This window comes from Electrona antarctica (genome assembly GCF_951216825.1).
Source record: "Electrona antarctica genome assembly, chromosome: 22".
In the NCBI taxonomy this organism is placed as follows: Eukaryota; Metazoa; Chordata; class Actinopteri; order Myctophiformes; family Myctophidae; genus Electrona; species Electrona antarctica.
Window position 1 is genome coordinate 34105769 of NC_136805.1, and position 26488 is coordinate 34132256.

Sequence of the window (26488 nt, forward strand, 5' to 3'; positions counted from 1 at the left end):
AGCGCCCCTCACTAAGTTCACACAGGTGTGATTTTATGATCTACATATCAGCCTCTGTCTCAATTCATCACTGTTGTGCCCAGGTTTTAACCAGAGGTCCATATTGATAGTTGCTGAGTAAGCAGGCCACAGTCCACAAAGAGTTAATGCTTCCCATCAAGGCGACAGGGATGTCAGACTGGAAGAGCTTGCACAGTTTAATTCTTCCAATTATTCTCTCAACATGGACTCGAAGGTGTGCAATCTCCTGGGTTTTATTAACATCTGCTGCTGGCATCTGGCTCTGTTTTGAGAGGAAGGGCGGGCGATACAGTTGACCTGGGATACAGTCAACAAACAAAACCTTGTCTGCCATCACAGCCATATCGTCTGTCAGCAGGTCTTGGAGGCCTGACTGCTTAAACAGCTCTTTGTGACTGATGGAGCCAGCATACAGGTCTGAGATGAAGGTGACTGCACCGTGAGGCGCCATACCGATCAGGCCCTTCAGGGTGGAATGAGACTTGTAGGATGAGAACATCTCACTCTGAAGAGACACACTGTCTGGCTGTTGGCATCAGGAATTATTTTTCAAACATCAAAGTGATGCAGAGAAAACAGCTCTCAGGTTTTAACAATGTCTGGTGGAGAGATACATTGAACTGCCCATGCTCACACAACATTAAGAATACACTGCCCTCTACTGACCACCCTATGCGCTGTGGACCCCCTACTATATTTCCACACTCACTCCAGAGGGCCACATTGCATACTTTCGTAGCAAAAATAGCCAATCTACAAGCTCAAAACGCACTGCGACGATTTTTTTTGCTATTTTTGCTATATTTGAATTTAAATCCTGAATTTTTTTTTGGCTATTTTTGAATTGGAAGTCTGAAAAGTAACCTTTTTATATAATTTCAGTTACCGTAGTTATGTTGACTTTATGAACAAAATACAAATGCATTGGACATAAAACAGACTAACATTTTAATACTACTCATTAAGCTACTAATCTATAGACTGAAGTAATTAAAGTGGGGCATGTTTGCATGTTTGGAATTGTAACAGCTGAAATAAATAATATATGGGCCGCATTAAATGAATGTGGGGGCCGCATGTGGCCCCCGGGCCACCAGTTGCCCATCCCTGATCTAGACTAATGCCGGTGATTGTGTTTACCTGTGTATCAGCGTATTTGCTCTGCCTGAACTCCCTCGGCAACACAGCCTGAACCTCCTCTTGGGACATCCAGAGTTTCAGTGAGCCCAGCCGAAAGTACAGGTAATATGTCCACGTTGTTATGATCCGGCTGACCGTTGATGGGTGGATCCCGAAACGATCTGCCAGGTCAACTTCTGTGGACCCCAACGCCAGGTACATGAGGAAGAGGAAGAATTCATCCACCGGAAGAAGAGCATGTCTCTGACAGAGAATGTGCAAAACATAGACAATTATGTCTAGCAATGTTGTTACAGAATAGAAAAAAAATGACACATTGTATAATCCAGGGCAGTGGCATGACTTATGCATACTATACATATTCCTGCCATTGTACACCCCCAGTACTTTAACTTCACAAGTTCACATGGTCTTGATTACACCATTACGGGTATGTGGTATAGCAGAGTTCGGCAACCTTTTTCACATGAAGTGACATTTTCTTGATAGTCAGTGTGCCATTCATATCTTAAGTTTAATTATGACAACACATCAATTAATATTTCCAACATATTTTGATTGTCGATACATTATTTTCTTTCACATCAGGATGCAAGGATCAGTAGATTCGGTCAAATAACCCACCTATCTCTCAGACTCCCTCCCCAGTCAGAGTTCTGAGTTTGAATTAATGTAGAATTATGTGCAGAATATAATTTGCATACATATGTGAGAGTACTACATTTAATTATTTTATTTTTTAAATATCCTCCCTCTCACACACTTATGCCAGTGTTCCCCTCCCCTGTGCCAATGTTGGCCCCAGTGCTAGGTTGCCTACCCCTCTGGTATAGCGATTCTACAGTAACGGTTAGCACAGTACAACATATTAAAACAGCTCAAGTAAACTTACCGACTCGGATCATGTTGCCTGTGGATGGTTCAATCAGGTGCCAAAACACCACCAGGTGCTCATATAGGTAGCAAATCTTGGAGACAAATTAGGACCATGAGCAAGGTTACACTTTCATGTAATGACATTTACATAAATAAATAATGCATATGAAATTGGTATGCTTTATGCAAGTTATTCTCACCTTGTGAAGTTTCTAATCTGTGAGTCTGAGCCTTCAAATTGATGTAGCCCAAACCTACATTTCAGTGACAACTTCAAGTCCTCCACCTGCTTCTTCAGTTGAGTGATTTCATCCTCCATCTCATCCCTCTCACTCCATGTCAGGCCAACAGCGGCAGGTTCAGGGGCTGTGCAGTAGTCGTGGTCACAACAAGGCACTTCCATCGCAGTTTCAGCATCACCATCCACGTCTCTGACAGTCTGATCTGGGCAGTTAGTGGGTCTTTCTCTCCTCTGCCAAACACTAACGCGTTGACGGACTTCATATCCATGATTCCACTCGAACAACACAGGCAAGGCCCCCTTTCTAAGCCACCTGGAGTCTCCATCACGTCTTCTTTAATAAAGTGCCTACTACACACATAGCACCGAGGAGTGACGGTGAAGTAGTCCCTTCTTATATTAACCAGCCATTTGGCAAAAAAAAGAGTACAACAAAAACGAACAATTTCAAGTAGTTTTAAGTATCGGAATAAAGCGTGGGCGACCGCAGCATTCCTCCACTCCATCTGTTTACATAATAGACGCGGAAGTAAAGCGGAAGTGACCGCATGTGAAGAGGAATGCTCGACTCCGCCCCTTTCTAGACATTGAGCAACAGTGCTGCCTAGCAACGGTTTGCGCGAAAGCGCTGACGTCACCCGAATCAACAAACGGGTTGCCATGGCGACATCTCCACGTCTGTCTGTGTCCCTTTAATGTCCATATATGGAGATCTATGATGACATTGCTAGGCAACGGTTTGTGTACTGCTGATGTCAGACCAGGTGTGCTGAGTCAGCGTGTTGTCAGACAAACCTGCCTGTATAAAAGGGGAATACATTTGATTATGAATCACTCTGAGAGATACAGCAAGCAAGATACTTATGTATACAAAGCCAAAGCGAGAGATCATCATTTTACACTAAGCCATGTCTCCCCGGTATGCCTTGAGCATTCTCTATGCCTTGTGCGTTCTTTGTGGATTTCTTCTCCCGTCCTGTAGCGCATTCACCAGTCATGACAGCATTCCACGAAAGACTCTGGCCTACCACCACGGGCTGAAGACGTTCAGAGAGGATGGCGTTTGGAACTACACCACTATGCTCCTGAGAGAGGATTTGGGTCTGCTGCTTCTTGGGGCCAGAGATGCCATCTATGCCCTGGATATCGACAACATCACTGACAAGAAGGCTGCAGAATATTGGCCAGTTACCGAAGATGAACGGAACGTCTGTGCGTGGAAGGGACGGGATCGTGAGGTGGAATGCCGTAACTACATTCGGACCCTGCACACACTGGATGACACCAGAATGTATGTGTGCGGGACAAATGCTTTCAATCCCAAATGCGATACCATGACATATTCTGATGGAACGTTGAGTCTGGACAAAGAGCTGGAGGACGGTAAAGAGAAGTGTCCCTACAATCCTTTCCATACATCATCCTCCCTCATGGATGGAAAAGTCCTGTATTCTGCTACATCAACCAACTTCTTGGGCACTGTACAGAAGTTCAGCAGGTTCAGCAGGCCTGCGTTGAAGACTGAGGACAAGTACTCTTGGCTCAATGATCCCAAATTCATCTACATGGACCAAAGTAACGGTGAAGGTGATGATGATAAGGTCTACTTGTTCTTCACAGAGAATGCCGTGGAATATGACAGCAAACCTGTGATATCAAGAGTGGCTCGTGTCTGCAAGGGGGATATGGGAGGAGACAGGATATTGCAGAAGAAATGGACTACGTTCCTGAAGGCTCCTCTGGACTGCTCCGTAGAGGCTGGCAGCCTGCCCTCCCTCGTCCAGGATGTGTTCCTGCTTCAACACCACAACTGGAATGAGAGCGTCTTCTATGCCGTCTTTACACCTCAGCCGAGATCGTCGCACACATCTGCAGTATGTGCATTCAGTGTGTCTGATGTTGAAAAGGTGTTCAATGAAGGACGTTTTAAGAAGCCTGTCACTGTGGAAACATTGTGGGAAAAGTGGGTGACGGTACCGGAGGGTGATGTGCCCAAAAACAGACCAGGAGCTTGCACCAAACACTCATTGGACCAGGGATACATTCAGCAATCCCAGATGTTCATCAAGAAAAGTCCCATCATGGATGAAACTGTTCGGCCACTCACAGGAGGCCCGCTGGTGGTGAAAAAGGGGCCCTTGATGACACGGATTGTAGTGGATACTGTGTTGGCACTAGATGGAGAGAGATACCCAGTTATGTTCATCGGCACTGAAAACGGCTACATTCAGAAGGCTGTGAACTACGCTGGGGAGATGTTCATTATTGAAGAGATTCAGCTGTATGAGGATCCTAATCCTGTCAGGACTCTACGCCTCTCTTCCAGCAGGGGCCAGCTGTACGCAGGGTCAGAGTTTGGTGCTGTTCAGATGCCACTCAGTAACTGCAGTCGCTATGAGTCCTGTGTGGACTGTGTCCTGGCCAGAGACCCTTACTGTGCTTGGGACACCTCCTCCGACCAGTGCCGCCAAGTCTCCAGCTTGTCTTCGACTGCCATTCAGAGTCTGAAGAAGGGGGACATTTCACAATGTCCTCGCCCAGAAGAGCCAGTCGTGGCAGCTGAAGACATCGCCCTGGTTACAGGGAACAATATTCTTCTGCCTTGCCAGCCAGACTCCAACTTGGCGCAGGTCCACTGGCATTTGTCGGACCAACCACTGCACTCCGACAGCAAATACAACATCTACAATGGACACCTCGTCATTCTACACGCCTCAGAATCAGATGCTGGCTTGTACACCTGTGACTCCATAGAGCAGGTCAACGAGAGAGTCTACAAGAGGACCATGGCAGTGTATCGACTACAGCCCCACACTGACGGTCGTGCTGCAGTGGGTCTTATAGTTGCCGTGGTTCTGCTGTCTTTGCTGGTTCTATGCCTCGTTGGCATGTTAATGTGGAACCGCTGCAGAGGATATATTGGGAAGCTCCTGAATCCCATTCCCACTACTCCCACTACAATTTACAATTTACAATGTAGGCATTTAGGCATAACCACTACTCCCTACACATGCAACATTTAATGACACTGCTGTGAAACTGAAGGGAATGACCGTACTGAGACTATAAGGATGCTTTCCTTTCCTCATGTTTGATCCATGACCTGCTGTGAGCCTTGCAGAACTGTTGTACGACGCAGCACAAATAAGGGATTATACAGTATACAGCAGTGTGGGGTCAGGACCAATTTTTGATTGATGACAGCATTGATTTAATTGTAATGTGTTTGTTCTTATTTGTCTTTTGGGTGCTGTACAGGAATCTTATGATAATGTGTTGTATATAGCTGGACTGAAAAAAGAAATAAGGATTTGTGTCTGAGCCCATGTTTTTTATGTATCCTACTGTACATAGTAATTATTTTGTTTATTTTTATAATAAAAATGCTTGTTCCAGTGAGCTGAATTGTTGTTATCTGACTTCATGCATAATGAGTTGTAGGCTACATGTCTGCATAATAGACTACTAGAATAGGGATAAAAGGTTGGTGCCTTATGAATTTAGGCTAGTAAGAAATAAGAATTATTGTCTCACTGGGAAAATATGAAATGCTGCATTTTATCAGTGTGGATGTTGAAGCCCTCCTAGCATAGTGTTAGCTCCGTAGTTTTTTGCCAAATTTAGAACCTCCGCATTAGGAGCTGGCAAATATAAGAAATCTGGTTGCCTTCAGAATAAGGTGTCATATTAATGTTTTTTAAAACACATACATTTATTTCAAAAATGCATTTATGATATATGTATTTTTAAATGGCTTATACTAGAGTACTTCTGTGCCATAAAAAATTTAAAATGGCTATTGATTCCCATTAAATTGGGCACTTGGCACATTTTCCTATCCTTGGCTTGCACTGTGGGGCGTCATTTAACAGTCTCTCGAGACAGACTCTGTTGACTTGCATCAACTAAAGCAAAAGAGGGCGCTGGTGATGGATTCTCAGATTGCCTATATTATAAGGCAATTATTATTATAGTGGTTTTCAACCAATGGTCCATCAGTGGTCCTTGAGGGGGTGCCAGGTCAAGTTAAGTCAATTTTATTTATAGAGCACATTTAAAAACAGCCAAGGCTGACCAAAGTGCTGTACACCAAGAAAAAAACAAGTAACTATACACATTGCACAATATAAAATCTCAGTTCACAAAAGTATCACATATTGCTCAACACATCATGGTTATAAAAAACATCAGAAAACCCAAAGAGTAATGGCAGCAAATACAATAAAAGTGAGTGCATCAAATACAATAAAAGTGAGTGCATCAGATATAAGGCAGTAAAAAAAAAGGTCCAACCAATTAAATAAGGATTAAAAGTTCTGGGAGAACAGGTGAGTTTTAGTCTGCTTTTAAAGGTGTCTAGGGAGGGTGCAGATCTGATAATTAGCGGTAGGTTGTTCCACAGATTTGGAGCGGCGACCGAAAAGGCTCGGTCACCTTTTGATTTGAGCTTAGTCTGTGGAACCTTAAGGAGCCCCTGATCAGTTGACCTAAGTGGTCTAGGGTTATCCGGGGGAGGAAGCAGCTCACGAATGTAGGGAGGTGCCAGCCCATGGTGGGCTTTATAAACAAATAGTAGGATTTTAAAGTTAATTCTAAATTTAACTGGGAGCCAGTGGAGGGAGGCCAGGACAGGAGTCATGCGCTCCAACCTTCTGGTTCCAGTCAGGAGTCTAGCTGCAGCGTTCTGGACAGTCACTTGAGATTCCGGCGTATAATGAATTGCAATAGTCTAAACTGGAGAAAAATGAGGGCGTGAATTACTTTTTCCAGGTTGTAGATAGATAGATCTTTATTGTCATTGCAACAAGTACAACGAAATTAAAAGTGCCAACCGATCAGTGCATCATAAACTAGAATATAAAACTATAAAAGCTAATACAACAAAACACACACATAACCGTACTTCACTTCAAATCCCTATTTGCACAGTACACCCTTAACTGCAGCTGTTATAGCACAAACCCTGATTGTACTTAACTTAGAACAGCACAATAAAACATGCAACGTGCAACAGATCATTTCCTAGCAGCATTTAGTGTGGCTACCGCTGTGGGATAGAAACTGTTACTGAGTCTGCTGGTCCCAGACTTGAGCACTCTGTACCGTCTACCTGACGGCAACAGTTCAAACAGTGAGTGACCGGGGTGCGAAGTGTCCTTTATAATGTTCTGTGTTTTTTTTAGACAGCGGGATCTGTGTAGGTCCTCCAATGTGGGAAGAGGGCAGCCAACGATCGTTTGTGCCGTGTTAATGACCCTCTGGAGCTTTTTCCTCTGAGCTACTGTACAGCTGGTGTACCACACGCATATACAGTATTTTAGAATGCTCTCTATGGCGCACAGATAAAAGGACACCAGCAGTCTCTGTGTGATGTTATTCCCCCTGAGCACCCTCAGGAAGTAAAGTCTCTGCTGGGCCTTCTTCAGCAGCTCAGAGGTGTTCACATTCCAGGTCAAGCCCTCATCGATGTGGACTCCCAGAAACCGGAAAGAGGACACCCTCTCCACACAGTCCCCATTTATGATTAATGGTGGAATGTCCGTTTTCTTCCTCCTGTAGTCGATGACAAGTTCCTGGGTCTTAGACGTGTTCAAGAGCAGGTTTTTCTCTCTTGTTTTTTCTGTGGGTGGAGAGGAAGCATTTTATTTTACTGACTTGCCGTAATTGGAAGAAGGCTTCTTTGACAACAGCATTTATTTGTTTATCAAATTTGAGGGCAGAGTCCAGGATTATGCCTACGTTTTTTACGTGAGGTTTATTTGTCAGCGGGGCGAGGGAGGTGGTGATATTATGTGTTGGGTGTGGGGAGCCAAAGAGTATGATTTTCTTTTGTTGTTTAGCATAAGGAAATTATCTGACATGTAACATGGGATCCAGTGAGTGAGTGAGTGAGGTGGTACCCAGCTAAGTGATGGAGAGTTTTGCATTTTGGCCTCCTAAACGGAACAAAACATTAACAGAGAGTTTGCTTTCAAGCTGCGTTTAAAAACAAAAGACACCGTTTTGGAGGTTCGTCATTGGCATCCAGGGAGTATGTGCACAGTTTTGATCGGGCAAACGGTGCCAGAGATTAGGGTTCAGGGAAGTCCCTGCTAAATGTGTTTACTAATACTACAGCATACAAATGAGTACTTTAACCACTTTAACCCTATAGTCTATTTGAAAATAACAGATCAACAAGTTCACAGGATGGGTAAAATGCAGAGGACGAATTTAACCTATGTACTGTAGCCTATATAAATGGCAAATGGTGCATTTATATAGCGCCTATATCCAAGGCGCTTTACCCATTCACACTGTACAGTGTACACACACATTCATTCATACACCGATGGAGGAGGAAAGCATGCAAGGCACCAACCTGCTCATTGGGAGCAATTAAGGGTTCAGAGTCTTGCTCAAGGACACTTCGACACTAACTCTGGGGGAGCCTGGGATCGAACTGGGAACGTTCCGGTACCCCTGAGTACTCTAGTACCCCTGAGCCACTGCCGCCCGATGTATATACCCCCCCCCCACACACACACACACACACACACACACACACACACACACACACACACACACACACACACACACACACACACACACACACACCATCAGATGCCAAGAATATGACGTATGACCCCTTCCCCCAATATTAACCTTCATCATTCAACCTCTGTTATTTATTTGTCCAAAGTCGGACATAAAATAAGTACCATCAAATAGTTAACGGTATATACTACTCATGCTTTATTCTCAGGATGGCGCTCCATACAGCGATCCACTGAAGTGACATGAAATTGAAATAACTGGGCTGAATGAGAACAGCACTTGATACTGTAATGTACACGGCTTACAATGAATCTAAAATGTACCTTCGCATACTTCATATTTTATAGAAACAATGTAGTCAGATATATTATATTCCTATAGTATTACGTCAACAGTGAAAGTTATTTATTCTATTGCAATATTTTGGCCATGAAGAGAAAACACTTTATCCATGTCTGACTTCCCTTGTTACTTTATGCATGTGAGGTGTGGTGTCTCCATGTCATCTAAACTGTGACCACAGACAATCACACTCATTATTCTTGTCAAGGTGTGAGATAACTGCAACTTTGTTTTCTGGACAGTAAAGCTGTCACCGAATTAGCTCCAAGTTTCTTAACCACAGACTAGCACTATGCAGCGTCATAGTTGTGGGTCATCAATAGTTGCACGGTTGCACCAGTTGTGCAGAGTCCATGCGTCCATTGTACTGCATGAATGTAGCATTAATACAGTGATGCAGGAAATTCTCTTTTCTATTATAGTATATCTATATAACTATAGTTATATAGAGGGAAATGTCTTCTAATAGAAAGATCTACCACTTGGTGATCTCTCAAGAAACATTTGCAAGGAATATATTTCAGCAGGATCGCTGTTTAGTTTGATGGGAGCTAATTTGAAAGTTTCAAAAACCTTAGTAAAAAGGCAACGGTCTTCAGCTTTGATTTAAAAGAACAGTTGTAAGCAGACCTAGTGTGTGGGGAGATGAAGTAAAAAATAATGCAGAATGTGACCACTAAATCAATGTGACCAGAAGGTGGCAGTCATAACCAGTTTCAGAAATCATGGTTTTGCCCATGACTAGGAGACTCTCATTGGGACTAGAGTAGACAAACTAATTATAAAAAAAGGTTATGTACTGACAATTCACATATGACTTATAGCACAAAGTCACATAACAGCTGAAATAGATATGTTCACAATCTTAAGGCAGCCTAACTGAAAATGAATTAGTCTCCATTGATTGAACAACATTCAGTGTGCAAATTTGGCCTCACATATTTGGTGAAGATGACATGCTTTTAAGCAAAAGCTAGAGCATGGTTATTGGTTAGATTTCACACGAAAGACCAAACTCTGAGCGTCATCGGGACAGTGTTTGCTCAACAGCTGGATATCCTAAATTATATATATATAGAAAGTATGCTTTGGAAAATAGTTTAAAATAACATTAACATCTAATTAAGGCCTGATTTGGAAGTGTACATTTGTCTGATAATGTACCATGTATCCTCAAATCATTGAGCTGCAGAGACTTCTCAGGTGCCCACTCTTCCAGGATCCCAGAAAACATTCCATGGACAGATACAAGGAAAAAAAAAGAACAAAATTGGATTTCATGACTAAGATGAATGTATCTATCATTTAATGTTGAAATGTCAAGACATATGAACTTCATTAATTTACACTGTACTGTATAATTTGATTGACAAGTAATAAACATGATTTTCACCTAAAAACCAGAAGGTTGTGACACTTAATAAAATCCAATGCAATTTCATTCAAGGAAGAAAAATAGGAGAGAAAATAACATGCAATGCAAAAAACAAACAGAAGACGGCAACACACAATGGCTATATTCCAGCATATGAATCAGTGGGAAAGTATCACATAAATAAACACAATTATCCTGTGTCATGTCTTAGTGTATTATTTCCAAGCAGGGTAACAACCAAAGTACACAATAACCGCTACATGCTTGCATATTGATCACACTAGTCTATTAGGAACACTTTAATTTATAATATATTACTGAGCACTGTCAGGTTAACATACTGAATACAGGGCTTAAAGCCAAAACAAAGCCCAAGACTGAAAATGATTTTTTTGCAAATCTGCACTGATCATTAAATTACCTCTATGAAATCCTCAGGACTGAGAACTTTAAGCCCTGTGAATAAGGCCATTTTAAAACTGAAACGTTACCCAAATAGCTCGTTGCACTCAAGGCAAATTAATCCTAGCATGCTTTTCATAAAGACACTTAACAAAATGTGGTGGGTAATGAAGATTGATTGAGCGGCATAAAGGATCATATAATACACTAATTAACCATTTTCCTCTGTTCAGTCAACTCTTCATATCTGAGGATTTTCCTCAGTCACAGGGATTTAACAGTTAACACATCACGCATCAAGCTTAATTCATACTTTGTTGTCTTGCTCGTCATGTCCTTGCCGTCGTTGAAGATCTAGGTGTACTTCGTGACACATGTTCTGACAGGCTCCGTTGCTGCTGGTCTGGGTGCTGCGGTGCGAGGAGACCCCCCCCCCCCCCCCCCCCCCACTGGCCTTCTTGTTCTGCGTTGAAACAGACAGCGTCTCAGGCTGCTCACTGCTTCCATCTCAGGCTCTGGATCCTTGGTGGGATGGAAACAAAACGGAAATGTAGTGCGCATGTTTGACATTATCCATAACTTCGATTTGGAGTAAATCATTTTCTTGATTACAAGTCGACATAGTTTTCACATTAAGTAGTAACGTATTCTTTCAGTAATTTTGTGAGTAGTTTACATGAGGTGAGCTGTAACACACATGGTCATATATGAGTTAGTTACCATTGTGGCACTCGGTTCCTCTTTGGATTCAACTGGTTGATTGCGACGTCTCTCCTTAGCCTTGGGTTCCACGTTGCAGTCTTCTAAATGCAATGACACAATACAATGCTGAGCCACACACACACAGTATGATTACTGGAAGGTGAGTTCAACCATCACTGTGCACAAAGAGATCGAAAAAAAGAAAATGATACAGAGAGAAAGAAGGCAACAGAGGAAGATGTAGTTACCGGTAGACACAATGTCAAATGTCCTACATATCTCACAGATTTCCAATACAGTACTGTCAGCCGGAAAGACAGACATGTACATAATTACAGACAAGTATTTCAAATGTTTCAAGATTTTCCATAAGAAACCGCACTTTATACACTCTATTCAGTAAATATGAACTGGGATCTGACTGTTATATTGTGTTTTTGCATTCTTACATAATTTTGTCCAACGACAATTAGCAAAGATCTACAAACTTCATCACATCAACCTGTTGTGAGCCTGTAGATCTGCCATTTTTGGAAAAAACGTCACCTACAGTATAATGACATGTCCAAACTAGGGATGCCAGGTTGAAAGTTGTAAATTGCATAGCGGTTGTTCAATGCAGCCTACAGAAGTAATAGTAGTGTGTTTTACCAGATGGTTCCAGCACCAAGAGCTTTAGAGATGTAGTGAGCCTCGTCCATGTCTTTGGTGAAGACAGCAGCTGCCAGGCCATCTCTCTCCACAACCTCCTCCAATGTCTTGAACTTCAGAATCTGCATCACTGGACCAAAGATCTGCAGACAGTAGAAGCCTTCAATACACTCCAATTCTCAGAAGTTTAAGAGACAGTTGCACCACCTCACATGAAGTTCAAACTTAACGTAGTCATAGCTTAACCCATTTAGACCCGAGGCCACGTCTGTGTCACCTTACAGCCTTTAACCACTTTATTTTAAACTTTAGCTGTTGAAAAATAGCAGATCTACAAGCACAGCACACCGCACTACGAGCTTGTAGATCTGCCATTTTTGGAAAATCGTGAAAACGTGTGCAAATCTTTCAGATGGAGGTCGGTGGCAGATTATACTTTTTGGGGGGGGGGGGGGTCATGTCATGATTTAGAAGACATTTGTAGAATCTGTTGAAATGGATTAAATGGCTTTTAAATCAAGCTGTATAACTAGGCCAAGTTTGAACTTAGCGCCTAACCTTTACTCAAATACAATCAAATTCTCATAGAAGTTCAAGTGCTTAAACTTTACTCAAACTGTAATCCTCTCATGAAAGTACTAATAAAAGCATTCTGTATTAATCCACACAATTCTATATGTGTAAGGTATGAAATAAAAATGTCTGTCCTGATGCCACGCCGGATCGTGGAATCCTCCCCAGCGATGGTCATGTTGTCATGCGACGTCTCCAAACACGGTGGGCTGGATGGCCACGCCTCCTCCACACATCAGCTTGGCTCCCTCCTTCTTGTGGTGATTTCTGTAACACAGGTTTGTTCTATCTACGGATTGTCCTTAGTTGATCTCTTTACCCTTTGAGCCGTCCGGCATGTAACTGCTATGACCTGCTCTCTGGGTAAGAAATACATAAGCTCCTCCGCCAACGTCAAGGCGACAATCCATGGGAGGAGACCCAATTTAGTCATCGCCAATTCCCAATTGCCCCAAGTGTCCTTGAGTCCCTGTTGCTGGCACCACCACCCCCACACTACTGTGTGCATCCTCCCATACACACTTGCAAGTAGCTTCTGCAGTGCAGCAAAAGGGACGGTCACTTGATCCATCGCCAGATTAAGTTCCCACCCGTAAACACGGCCAATTGTGTTTGATGGAGCGAGGCCAACTGACTGGTGACGATGATCAGCATGCAGGACTCAGTCAGTAGAAACCTGTGGACAAACTAGACATAGTTAGGGCAGCAAACGGACAGACATTACTTTTTTTGTTGATGCAATACTGGTCAGAATACTGCTCCATTCTGCTGCTCTGTGGAGAGAGAGGGGGTTTTATTTGTTTGTTTTCTTTGAGACTATTATTACTTGATGTTAAAAGTTAAACCCTATAGAGTAGAGAGACAGTGTCAAGTTTCTCTGTGAGGCCTAGCACATGTGGAGGAACAAGATCTATGCCTCCAAGATCCACTTCCTGCTGAAAAGGCACAAAACCAACCTGTACCAGAGGTCCTTAAGAGCTGCTTGTCGTCTAGGAAAGGTCACTTACCTGGTCGATACTCTCATCAAAGTACTACGAAAAGCATTCCGTATTAATTCCACACAATTCGATGTGTAAGGTATGAAATAAAAATGTCTGGCCCTCAATTTACCTGCACGTCTCCTTGTTCAACTTGATGCACCCCCGTTGTTGAGGAAAAACCCTGTGCATGCAGCTGCTACAATGAACACCGCACCCCAGGTCTGTCTGAGTTACAGTCTTAGACCTGTCTTGCTTCGAGGAGGGCCTCTGTCGATGGTCACATCGGCATCGGTCTTCCTCTTCAGCGATGGAGAAGGGGAAGGCGCCCCGTCACTAAAGACGAAACGCCTCCGTACCTTTTCTCCAGGGAAGCTACAGAACACGGACAGCTGCATCTGTCCATCTGACCTATAGACAGTCACCCTCCACTGGCGCTGGACTGGCCTTCCGCCCAGCTCCCATGTGGCGGAGACACCTGAGATGACTCTGGCCAGCTGCTGACCGTTCACCTCCACGAGGTCATAACGGTTGCCACAGCGGGCTTTCCAACACCCGAAGGGGGGCGTTAGGGTATCAGGGTGTGGTGGAGTCACGAGGCACCCAGAGAACTCATGGAACAGGCTGTTGCTCTGGGTAGTCACCACCCTGGCTGGTGGCGTGGGCGGTCGCACCGGAACCCACGTCTTACTACTGTGGACGTAGCGAGTACAGAGACACCGCACGACCGTTGGAATAAAAGCAGGTCTCCACTGCTTTCTACGCCGGTCATAGCTTGCACGCACCGGCCTCCACTCTTTAGTGAGGTGGTCATAGTAGCATGCACAGGGTTTCTCCTCAACAACGGGTGTGACATCCTTCGGGGGTCTGAGCAGCTGCTTCTCAACTACTACTAGTGAGGAAACGTCACATACCTGGTCGAACTGGCGGTACAGTTCAGGGACACACGCTGTGATGACGGCCAGGTCGTCATCAGTCAGGGGGCGGTTCCTCAGGTTGTCCACGCGGACGTCTACCTGCCTTCTGGAACGAGCCCTCAACTTACCTGCACGTCCAGAGACAGCCGGCTCGTTGATCAACCCGAGTCTATACTGCTCCATTCTGTGGAGAGAGAGAGAGAGAAGCTGCTGTGCCTGTGGGGGGAGAGAGAGAGAGGAGCTGCTATGTGCCTGTGGAGAGAGAACTGAGAATGAGACAGAGAGAGAGAGAGCTGAGAGTTGTACAAGGCTGATACACCTGTGAAAGAGAAATGTAAAAAAAAAAACAGATCTAACAGATGCTACAAGTGGTTAGCTTAGGTCTGGTCAGCTATGTTGTTATAGTTTGATTCAAAATGTTGTGAGTTAACTTTTAAATGTAGGCCGCCTAACTAACTTAAAAGTTTTAAACCCAGTACAACGGCAATAATTAAGACGGGAACCTGACTGTGCAAAAAACAATTGCCCTCTGTGATAGTAGTTGTGGCCAAGCTAGGCTACAACGGCTACCGACAGCGTAAATGCTTTCAAACGTTTATGAAAATCACAACTACAGACGTTATCGACGCAACGACGATACCGACAGCACAAATGCTTACAAAATTATTTGAAAAAGAAACTACAGACGTTATCAACGCAACGATACCGACAGGCGGCAACGGTAACAAGACCGTTCCCCGGCCCTTACCCCAAGCCCAACGTACGAGTAATTCGAAAATAAAACTCACTGTTGAAAATGAAAAGCAACAATATTAGCACTGGTGCAAGATAAACACTAGTTCCTTTCGTGGTTGTCGATGTAGCCTCTCTGTAACTGTGTGTAATGGTGGTTGGTTAGTGATGTCTGTGGCTGTTGAGCAGGTGGTGGTAATGATGCTGTTAAGCGGGTAGGTAGATGCGACTGTCTCTGTTTAGGATTCAATGCATCTGGGGTTGAAACCGTGCGACTCGGCTTTTTATATGCAGCTCCGCCCCCTACGCGTGCTCGTGCCCGCGGCGGCGCGGCCCGCCCCTCGTCCGTCATTGATTGGTTGACCGTTAGGCTGTCGCTGCTCGTTGATTGGTCGGTTTAAATGTCAACTAACTTTTCAGTTCAAGTCACCAGACTTCGGGGGGCTTTCCACCAAGTGACGATGACGTCGTCGCTTAGGGTGCGTTCGGAAATCGCACGAGTGCGGTATTTCCGAACGCGCCCGATTTTTGCTATTGTTATTATTTTTGTTTTAATTCAAGTGACACATATGTTACGTTTAGAGGAGACAATATGAGTCGTTGATTGTTGAACTTGAACCACCACTGCATCTGCATGCCACTGCAGATCAATGAGATTATTTATTTACATCAGCCTCGTAGCATAGTGTAGTCAGTGTGTGTGTGTGTGTGTGCGTGTGTGTGTGTGTGTGTGACATGGCAGTGTTACGGTGAAATTGGTGACCTGACGAAATATGTGATCATCTTGTGGACTTCAAATAACTTACATGGAGGTCTTTGACACATGGCCTAAATACCGCTAGGTTAGACTGCTATAAGTGCTAATAAACAAACAGCAATGATTTACGTATGGAATGGAACAATGGACACTGACGTTTAGTTATATGATGTGTTATATGACCTATTTCAGCAGGTCACCAATTTAACGGTAACATCGCCATGCTGGAGTGACCGAGACTCGGCCGAGATTTTGGGTATTGTAATTCAGCGTTTACATGACATCACGGTGTCAGTCTGACACTGTCAGATCACCGTTCTGTAACTTCTGTAGCTACTGTCATGTCGGCCACTGTTACTGATTTACATAATGAACCGAATACCCGATTAGTTATGTAAATGTGGCCCACATGACAGCACTATATTGATAGTAAACTCATCTGTTCAATACACAGTAACACCCCCTGTTGTTGTGTATTGAATAGATTGAATAGAGACCTTTTGTGTCGAAGACTAAAGTTCAAGGCCTTCTGTCTTGAACTTGACCATATACCTGAGGGGTGTTCAGGGGAGTCCCTGCAAAATGTGTTTAGCCTACTAATACTACAGTTATACAAATCAGTACTTTAACCACTTTAACCCTACTCACGTCTATTTGAAAATAACAGATCAATAAGTTCACAGGATGGGTAAAATGGTAAAAAAAGAGGACGAATTTCACCTATGTACTGTAGCCCAGGGCCTTAGATATAGCCAGAGTTATGCAAACTTCACTTCATGGGGCCAGTCCAATGGCTCTTCTGGGGCGGCTCTTCTACATAGACTTCTATTGAGCATGGGGACATTGGGACAACCAACTGGGACAAGTCCTGCGGACTGGAAGTAGGCAGAAAATGCATTGGACTCAGGCAACAGCCCAGCTTTAATGATCTTAAATCCCTTTATTTTAGATTGTTTTGTAGTAATAGTACAACATAAACATTAAAGAGACTTTAGTTGTTACTGTACAATACTTTAAAACAGTTGTCATGTTGCACACATGCTTAAAATAGCTCTTATTTGCGCCGCCCTCGTTGAAAACAATGTATTTCCAACTCCAGCTTGTCTCAGTTCAGGCTGCATGAACAGCGCTCGAGCGCTCGGTTTCTGCCCCCTCAATATCGTAACTCTTCTATTAGATGGCTCTGCTGTAGCCTATATAAATGGTAAATGTTGCATTTATATATATCCAAGGCGCTTTACATAGATTACATTCACCCATTCACACACACATTCATACACTGATGGCGGATGAAAACATGCAAGGCACCAACCTGCTCATTGGGAGCAATTAGGGGTTCAAGTCTTGCTCAAGGACACTTCGACACTAACTCTGGGGGAGCCCGGGATCGAACTGGGAACCATTTCGGTTCCCAACTGGCAACTCTAGTACCCCTGAGCCACTAAAATCCTTACATTGGCTACCAGTATCCCAGAGAATTGATTTTAAAATGTTGTTACTTGTCTATAAATCTGTTTGTGGCTTTGGGCCCAGCTACATCTCAGACATGCTGAAGCCAGATATGAACCATCTAGAACCCTCAGGTCATCTGGGGCTGGCCTACTAATTGTTCACCCCATAGTTGGAACAAAACATGGGGAAGCAGCATTTCACTATGCACCACAAACCTGGAATAATATTCCAGGATACATTAGGAAATCCCCAACCATAGCTGTTTTTAAGTCTAATTTAAAAACATATATTTGTTCGAATTCATATGCTCCTTTATCTTACAGTATTTAATTTTGTCTATTGTAATCTTTGCTTTTTATTCTGTAAAGCACTTTGAATTGCCTTGTGTATGAAAGGTGCTATATAAATACAATTGCCTTATCTTGCCTATATAGGCTACATGTACAGTTTGTACACGTCACACACACACACACACGCACACGCACACACTTACTTGCTTATGGCAGTCCGTCAATGTCGTCGATGACGTTGCTCCAAATAGGATTTGTGATTATTGTTGTGTCTGTCATCTGTGCATATAGCCAGGTGGCTGTTCAGACCGACGCGCGATCCGCAGACTTTGTCACAGGAGTGGCAGGGGAAGGCAGCAGTGGTGGACCTTTGGCACGTTGGTGCCTCTGTGCACGCCGCTGTAGTAGGTAGGCCTACATAATGTATGTGTACTTATGCTCACACAGACAGACAGACACACACACACACACACACACACACACACACACACACACACACACACACACACACTTCAAACCATATAACAATATGAATGTACATCTGAGATTCACGAGCTTGCATATCTATGCCATCAGATGCCAAGAATATGCTCGCTTCCCCCAATATTAATCTTCATCATTCAACCTCTGTTATTTGTCCAAAGTCTGACATATTAATGGTACTACTCACATGCTTTATCCTCAGGATGGCGCTCCATACGGCGATCCACTGAAGTGACATGAACTTGAAATAACTGGGCTGAATGAGAACAGCAGTTGATACTGTACACTGCTTACAATGAATCAAAAATGTACCTTCTCATACTTCATATGCATATTTTATAGATACAAAGTCACGAAGGAGGGGCCCGGACAGGAGTCGACCCACAGACCCTAGTCCTTCCACGTGCCAGACCTCCCAGTCCCGGCAGAGTAGTTTGGGAGCGACGGACTGTGTGGCCCTGTCTTTCCCTAATGGGACTGATGGTGGGTAGCTACTGGGACGTATAAGGGTCATCTGAGTGAGGGGTGTTGCGAGACCCGAAACCCTGATGACCTTGGGATAGGCCTATACATGAGGATACGTCCCAGGTGCATCCATTTAGTTCAGATATATTATATTCCTATAGTATTTCTTCAACAGTGAACAGTGTGTCTCCATGTCATCTAAACTGTGACCACAGAAAATCACACTTGTTATTCTTGTCAAGAGGTGTGATAACTGTAACTTTGGTTTCTGGACAGTAAAGCTGTCACCGAATTTGCTGCAAGTTTCTTAACCATAGACTAGCACTATGCAGCGTCATAGTTGTGGGTCTTCAGTTTAGTTGCACCAGTTGTGCAGAGTCTGTGCGTCCATGTACTGCATGAATGTTGCATTAGTACAGTGATGCAGGAAATTCTCTATAGTGGAAAATGTCTCTGCCAATACGTCTGATAATAAAGATCTACCACTTTGTGGTCTCTCAAGAAACATTTGCAAGGAAAATATTTCAGCAGGATCGCTCTCAGGCTATTGAGCAGGAAGCAAGCTAATTTGTTAAAGTTTCAAAAACCTTAGTAAAAAGGCAAAGGTCTTCAGCTTTGATTTAAAAGAACAGAGTTGTAAGCAGACCTAGTGTGTGGGGAGATGAAGTAAAAAATAATGAGAATGTGACTGCACTAAATCAATGTGACCAGAAGGTGGCACTAGTCATAACCAGTTTCAGAGCTTCAGAAATCATGGTTGTACTGACAATTCACATTTCTGACTTATAGCACAAAGTCACATACCAGCTGAAATACAGATAATGTTCACAATCTTAAGGCAGCCTAACTGAAAATTAATTAGTCTCCATTGATTGAACAACATTCAGTGTGCAAATTTGGCCTAAACACATATTTGGTGAAGTTTGTGTTAAAGATGACATGCTTTTAGGCAAAAGCTAGAGCATGGTTATTGGTTAGATTTCACACGAAAGACCAAACTCTGAGCATCATCAGGCCAGATGAGAAGTCTGGATATCCTCAATATTAAAAAAAAATTATGCTTTGGAAAATAGTTTGAAATAACATTAACATCTAATTAAGGCCTAATATGGAAGTGTACATTTGTCTGATAATGTACCATGTATCCTCAAATCATTGAGCTGCACAGACTTCTCAGGTGCCCACTCTTCCAGGATCCCAGAAAACATTCCATGGACAAAGATACAAGGAAAAAAGAAAAACAACAAATTGGATTTCATGACTAAGATGAATGTAGGCTATCTATAATTTAATGTTGGCAGTAGAACGATTTGAAATGTCAAGACATATGAACTTCATTAATTTACACTGTACTGTATAATTTGATTGACAAGTAATACAAACATGATTTTCACCTAAAAACCAGAAGGTTGTGACACTTAATAAAATGCAATGCAATTTCATTCAAGGAAAAAAGAAAAAAAAAGACAAAGAAAAATAGGAGAAAAGAAAATGCAATGCAAAAACAAACGGAAGACGGCAACGCACAATGGATATATTCCAGCATATGAATCAGTGGGAAAGTATCAGATATAAACACAATTATCCTGTGTCATGTCTTAGTGTATTATTTCCAAGCAGGTACTAACAACCAAAGTACACTGTAACCGTTACATGCTTGCATATTGATCACACTAGTCTATCAAACACTTTAATTTATAATATATTACCAAGCACTGTCAGGTTAACATACTGAATACAGGGCTTAAAGGCAGACGTTCTATGAGATTGTTACACAAAATGTCATTCTCCAGATGTGTTGGATCACGTGTGTGTTTGCTCTTTTCAGAGTGGATCACTTAGATGAATGAGTTTCATGTCGCAGTGGAGTCTCCTGATGCTGTCCATGTCCTCAGGAGAGAGCAAGAAATCAAAGACCTGTTGAAACACCAAAATTATTAACAACATAGCACCATCTCATGACTATGCCATCGAATCAATACTGTATACTGTAGTATGTCTATACAGAAATGCGTAGATATGTTATCTATTGTCCTTGGCTCCTGACATCATTTCCCATTGCTACTATGTTTTCTGACTATGAATTTCACATTAGAAGGACCTGCAGCCATCTCCTTACAATTGAGTTTTTAACTGCTGACTGGGACGGAGTCAGCAACCATATTAGTTGGTGGTTGAGATAGATCAAGTAAGTTATTCTGTGAGATGTGATGTAGGCAAAGTATGTTTAAATCGAGGTATAATGTGATAGTGCTGCACGATTCTTGCTCAAATGTGAATCTCGATTTTACTCCACAATAATCACGATTCTCGTTTTTTTCCCATGAAAATATTTATTTAAAAAAAACATAAGAGTAACTAAAATTAATTAGACAGCCAACTAGTGCTGCACGATTCTTCACAAAATGAGATTGAATAAGTGTCTGAATCTAGATCTTGATCTTTTATTTTGATTAATTGTGCAGCACTATAATGTGATATGTAGTGTAGAATAGATGAGTAAGTGCAGGTTTGGTCAGAGGAGAGAAGTAATTCTAGCCTATAGGACAACACAGATTACAATATCACAAGAAAATCTGATCCCATTCATAACAGATGAATGCAATGTGCAACACGGTGTACTCCGGCAACAAAGCAGAACAGCATGATGAAAAAGGGAGAAGAATCACTTATGAATACAAAGATCATAAAGGCACCGTGAGGAAAACATGCAGAGAATCAACAGATAGGACGGCTTGTGTTGAGAAGAGAGTGCGATAGTGAAGCAACGTTAGAATGGAGATGTTGTTGGTAAAAACCTTAATAATGAATTGCATTTTTATAGCGCTTTTCCAAGTGCTCAAAGCACTTTACAATGGTTCATTCATTCATACATTTGGAGGTGAGGCAGCGAACAGTCGACGCCAGCGTCCTCACTTCCCACATTCACACACCAATGGTGGCGAGCTCACACCGACAGACTCATTGGAGGCAATGTAGGGTTCAGTGTCTTGCCCAAGGACACTTCGACATGTGGACAGGAGGAGCCGGGATTCGAACCGCCAACCCAGGGATCATTGGACGACCTGCTCTACCTCCTGAGCCACAGCCGCCCCGATAGTTAAACACATTAATACATATAATAATGCATGCATACTATATAGTTTAGGCAATAATAATTGAAAGAGTTGTTAACCTTGGGGATAATGTGCTTTTATGGCCTTTTATGGCCTAGTCTGGTCTGACTAGATCGTCAATATTATGACATGATTAATACCTGTATGCTTGTATGCAGATTTGAGCAGGGGTGCGTTGGTACTTTTGTGCAAGCTGTAGAACAGTGGGATGGTTAAGGGCCTGTCCCTTGGCCAGGGGGCAGTACCCTTCAAACACTATGCCCTCCTGACGACAGTACTCCACCAGCTGTGAGGTCTTCACACTCAGGAACACACTGTAACATAAGCACAAGTTGGAACAAGTTGATGAGTTTAAATTGTCTGAATGGACAGCAAATAGGGTTAGACGATTTGTTTTTAAATGCATTCAAGCCATTCATTACTGACTAGGAAAGAATTCTTGCGTGTAAGAAGCAACATTTGTATGTATTTGCAAGACATGCAAATACATTTGGCCAATATATCATATTCACAAAATCCATAAATGGTGCATTTACATAGATCACATTCACCCATTCACACACACATTCATACACCGATGGCGGCAGAAACCATGCAAGGCACCAACCAGCACATCAGGAGCAATTATAGGGTTCAGTGTCTTGCTCAAGGACACTTCGACACTAACTCTGGGGAATTTACACTTTACAACTTATAAGGGGGTGAGAAAATGTCCACATGTATTTTCAATGTGCATGTGGCAGGCAGCCATACAATTATTTGTATTTATTTTTAAATTATACACACCTTTGAAGTAGATGCCGTTTGGGGGTTGGAGTGAAGTGGGTTAGACTGGTCAGTGCTTGGTGCATTGCTCTGTCCACTGATATGTCCTTATCCTCCACACAGACACTCCCCATGCCGTTGGACAGAGAAGCAACAGAGGCACTTTTAAGTGCTGCAGCAAACTCTGTGGTTGTGGGATTGAAGCAATGTCCACCCTTGCCACGGATCACAGTGAACAAATTCTGGGAGTGGGAAGAGACATACAATGGATTAGAAGAAAATATTAACTACTGTGTTTATTCATAATCTTTTTTTAAAAACTTATGTTCATACCTCAAGGCAGTCCTGGTTAAGCTTGGCTGTGCACAGGAATTTGACGTCTCCATGTTAATTCTCCAGCTTCTGTACAATGTGGAGGACGCTTTGGATGGTGAGGATTAAACCTCGATGGCAAGGGGGAGTGAATCCAGGCCTGGAAGTCAATGATCTATTGTATGAATCCAATGATGCCAGTGGCATTCTGTTTTGAGAATCATAGATCTGTCACTGTACAAATCTCTAGGTGTCTGAGGACTATTTCATGGAAATATACTCATCTGCAAAGAAACATGACAATTGTCCATTGCCTCTTTCTGATCACCACATGTAATGTGTTCTAACCAACCTGAAGGTCCAAGAAGAGATCCATGTAAGGCTGTCCATGAGGATCTTAAAACTGTTCTTTGGACTCGTCACCTTTTCGGAGGGGTCGGCACCAAGGATTGGAAAGAGAGAGGCTTCTGAAAAGTATGAGTTTGCTGATTAATAAAGATCAAATCTACTTAAATTGACTAATAATAAAAATAAATAAAAAATAAACTATACAAGTGTGATGATCTGCCCAAAGTTGGAAAGGAACTGGTTGGAATAACATGTTCCTTCCACACGCTACGGCCAACCAGGGAAACTACCCCCTGTCAGGTGTAAAGGAGCAACTTCAAGTTCAAGTCCGTTGCTCTCCCCATGTCCCCCATATATGGGGACTAGGTTGGCGGAGGGTGTGTAGAGCCCAGGATCACATTAGATAATTGACACAGGGGTGAAAAATGGGTTACAAAATCGTGGGATAAAAAGATTAATAAAAAAAAAAGAAAAGAAAACAAGTGTGATGATCAGTAGCCATTTGAAATAGTCAGAATTAGTACCTTGAATTCAGTATGTCAAACAACCTGTTCATGTCTTCAAAGACGTCCGCTGTATGATGTGCCTCACTTGGTAGCCTTTTCAAGTCAATCATTGTCTTCATCCCTATATGATTGTTGGATTATTGGCTTGCATTACATTCTGTTGTAATACAGGTGAATTTGTTCCAAACTAAATTCCATTCCATTCTGATTGCCCCATTCACGTACCCAGATGCATCATAAATAGTTTGTCGATTATTACCCACCTGCAGCCACAGTGTGACTGAAGACTTGAGTTGCAAGTCGAACACGCATATTGGTAAAAGCTGGCAAATCAATATGTTTGCGAGTCAAGGCGGACAGAGTTCTGCATATCCTGAGCATGAAAGTGTTTCCACTGGACTTGTTTTTCTCCCATCTGTAACAAGATGGAAGTTGATACGTGATACGTGTAACTATTTCACAACTGTAACCAGGTTTGCACTCATTGATCACACCAAGATGCATGCAAGGAATGTCTCTGACATCACCATGGTCATTAAAATGTACTAAATTTATGTCCAATTTGAATTCTCATTAGATGGTAAAACAGGTCTGGGAATGAAACCAACCTTCAGGCCATGTTTTTTAAGGTTGTTGAGAATGGATTTCACACGATGAGGCACATCGAATCTTTTCCCCTCCACCAATATGCAGTGTGCCACATCTGTAGCATCTTTTGGATCCAGGCTGGCTCCCAGCAACTTCAGCGTTTTCATATTGGTTGAGGCTTGGTCACAGACCACAGAAATGACCTGTTGTGAGACAGTGTACACTGTACATGTTAACATAATCTCTGTAACATGTATGTGAAGTATGTACATAATATGTACGCATCTACATAATAGACTTACTGTGAAACCAATTACTGTTAGGCGCCTCACAGCCTCCGACAGTATCGCTGCCGTATCTTCTCCTGAGAGACCACTTGTTGCAAGGAAGTATCCTATATAGCCTGTAGTGAGCAGATGAAGTGCATTAATTTGTCCTGAGGGAACACACAATCACTCCCATAAAATAAACTTTATCTTGTATGTGCATGCATTGGTCACTTTTTCTGTATGGAATAAAATATCAACTCACCTGCTTCCACCTCGAGGCCACTCCTCGAGCCATCAGGACCATGGCTTGGTTAGCCACCTGTCCTTTAGCTGTGAGGCCATTAATAGAATCCAGTGAGCTGTTGTAATCCAGATGTTTTTTTATTGCCATCTCATCTAAGACGAGCTCACTGGGATATAGCTTTTTCCCTAGGTTTTCCATGTGACTGAGGACACCATCTAGGAAACCTGGCTGTAAAATCGAGGAGCAGTATGTAGCATTTTAGTGTAATGGAATGATAAAAAAAAAAAAAAACATCTGGATGGTCAATGCAGTTAGGACACATTTTCATAGATTTGTAATGGTTGAACAAAAGCTCAGCAATACTGGATATGTTATTATGAACTGCAACACTTCACTTGGTCTATCTTGTCAAGTTGTCATGATCCATTCTTGAACTACTTACATGGAAATGTAAGTAAAGTGCTTCCTCAGTGTCCAGTAGGCTCTGGGGCTGTGATGATAAATCTTCACACCCAGCTGTGAATTGTTTTCCTCTCTGGTTTCGGCCACATGTCTTCAATCTGATCTGAGGTTGAGCGAGTTTTGGACTAGTTCGAATTTAGAACTAATGTAAAAAGGGGAATTACCAAGAATGACTTTGTAGATAAAAGTATACCAGTGTAGCAGCCTGCGGGATGCTAAGGAGGACCACCCTACTAAGGAGTACAGAGTACAATGGTGTGTCCTAAATAATCTATACTAGAAAGAAAAGGAGAGCAATGCTATGGAGGAGTCCACGTAGCACACATCTACCAGAAGCTGATGGTGGAGGATCAGCGCAATTTAATGTTGGTGTGGCAATGTCTGTGAGACATTTTATCACATTCTGCAAAATAATATTCACATGAGGACCTCTTATCTGAACACTAATATTCTCTATATTCATGTTGCACTATTCCATTCCCCCAAAGAATGATTGTTTATGGGTGTGAATTTTGGCATGTACCTTTTGGACAATCATGTCATCATGTCTTCACAGACTCCGTAGCCTCCTTTTTCTGAGGGCATCTGGAGATAGGACGGACAGGTCTGGTCGTCTGATGTTTCAAGCTCCATCTCTTTCTCCTATATAATTAGATAAGATGGTATGGTACTATGGCTGTATTTAATGTCTCCTGTCTTACTTTGCTCATCATGTGCATTTGTGTATTTTCTTAATTGAATAAAATAAATGCTTGAAATGTTTGAAAGTGCATTTCTATTGGGCAAAGATGCTTCAAAGAAATCAATAAAATTACCCCACAAAGTAAACACGTATTATTCAGTCTTATGCTAGATGTGCTCCTGTTTCTGTTCAACATTGTAACAGGGCCTTTTATTTAGCATACAAGGTATACCATACCACTACTAGACACTATATAGTGTGTT

The 26488-nt window shown here is 42.6% G+C and overlaps 3 protein-coding genes across 3 annotated transcripts in view; 1 reads left to right on the plus strand and 2 right to left on the minus strand.

Moving 5' to 3' along the window:
• LOC306915107 (uncharacterized protein) overlaps window positions 1-2440 on the minus strand; it is a gene marked incomplete at its 5' end in the record, with an annotated part of 29984 nt that extends 27544 nt beyond the window's left edge. Inside the window, 3 exons of the mRNA XM_079492353.1 lie at window positions 1162-1220; window positions 1297-1404; window positions 2324-2440. Coding sequence (XP_079348479.1) covers window positions 1162-1220; window positions 1297-1404; window positions 2324-2440 — 284 coding nt within the window. The remainder of the gene's footprint in view (window positions 1-1161; window positions 1221-1296; window positions 1405-2323) is intronic.
• The window catches only part of LOC306914692 (squalene monooxygenase-like), a 53359-nt gene that overhangs the window by 7998 nt on the left and 18873 nt on the right, over window positions 1-26488 (minus strand). The window lies entirely within an intron of this gene.
• LOC306915110 (semaphorin-4E-like) lies at window positions 3187-5376 on the plus strand (the record flags this gene model as incomplete). The annotated part of the gene is made up of 1 exon (XM_079492358.1): window positions 3187-5376. One exon carries the CDS (start codon window positions 3187-3189, stop codon window positions 5299-5301), a length of 2115 nt encoding a protein of 704 aa, XP_079348484.1. The 3' UTR covers window positions 5302-5376.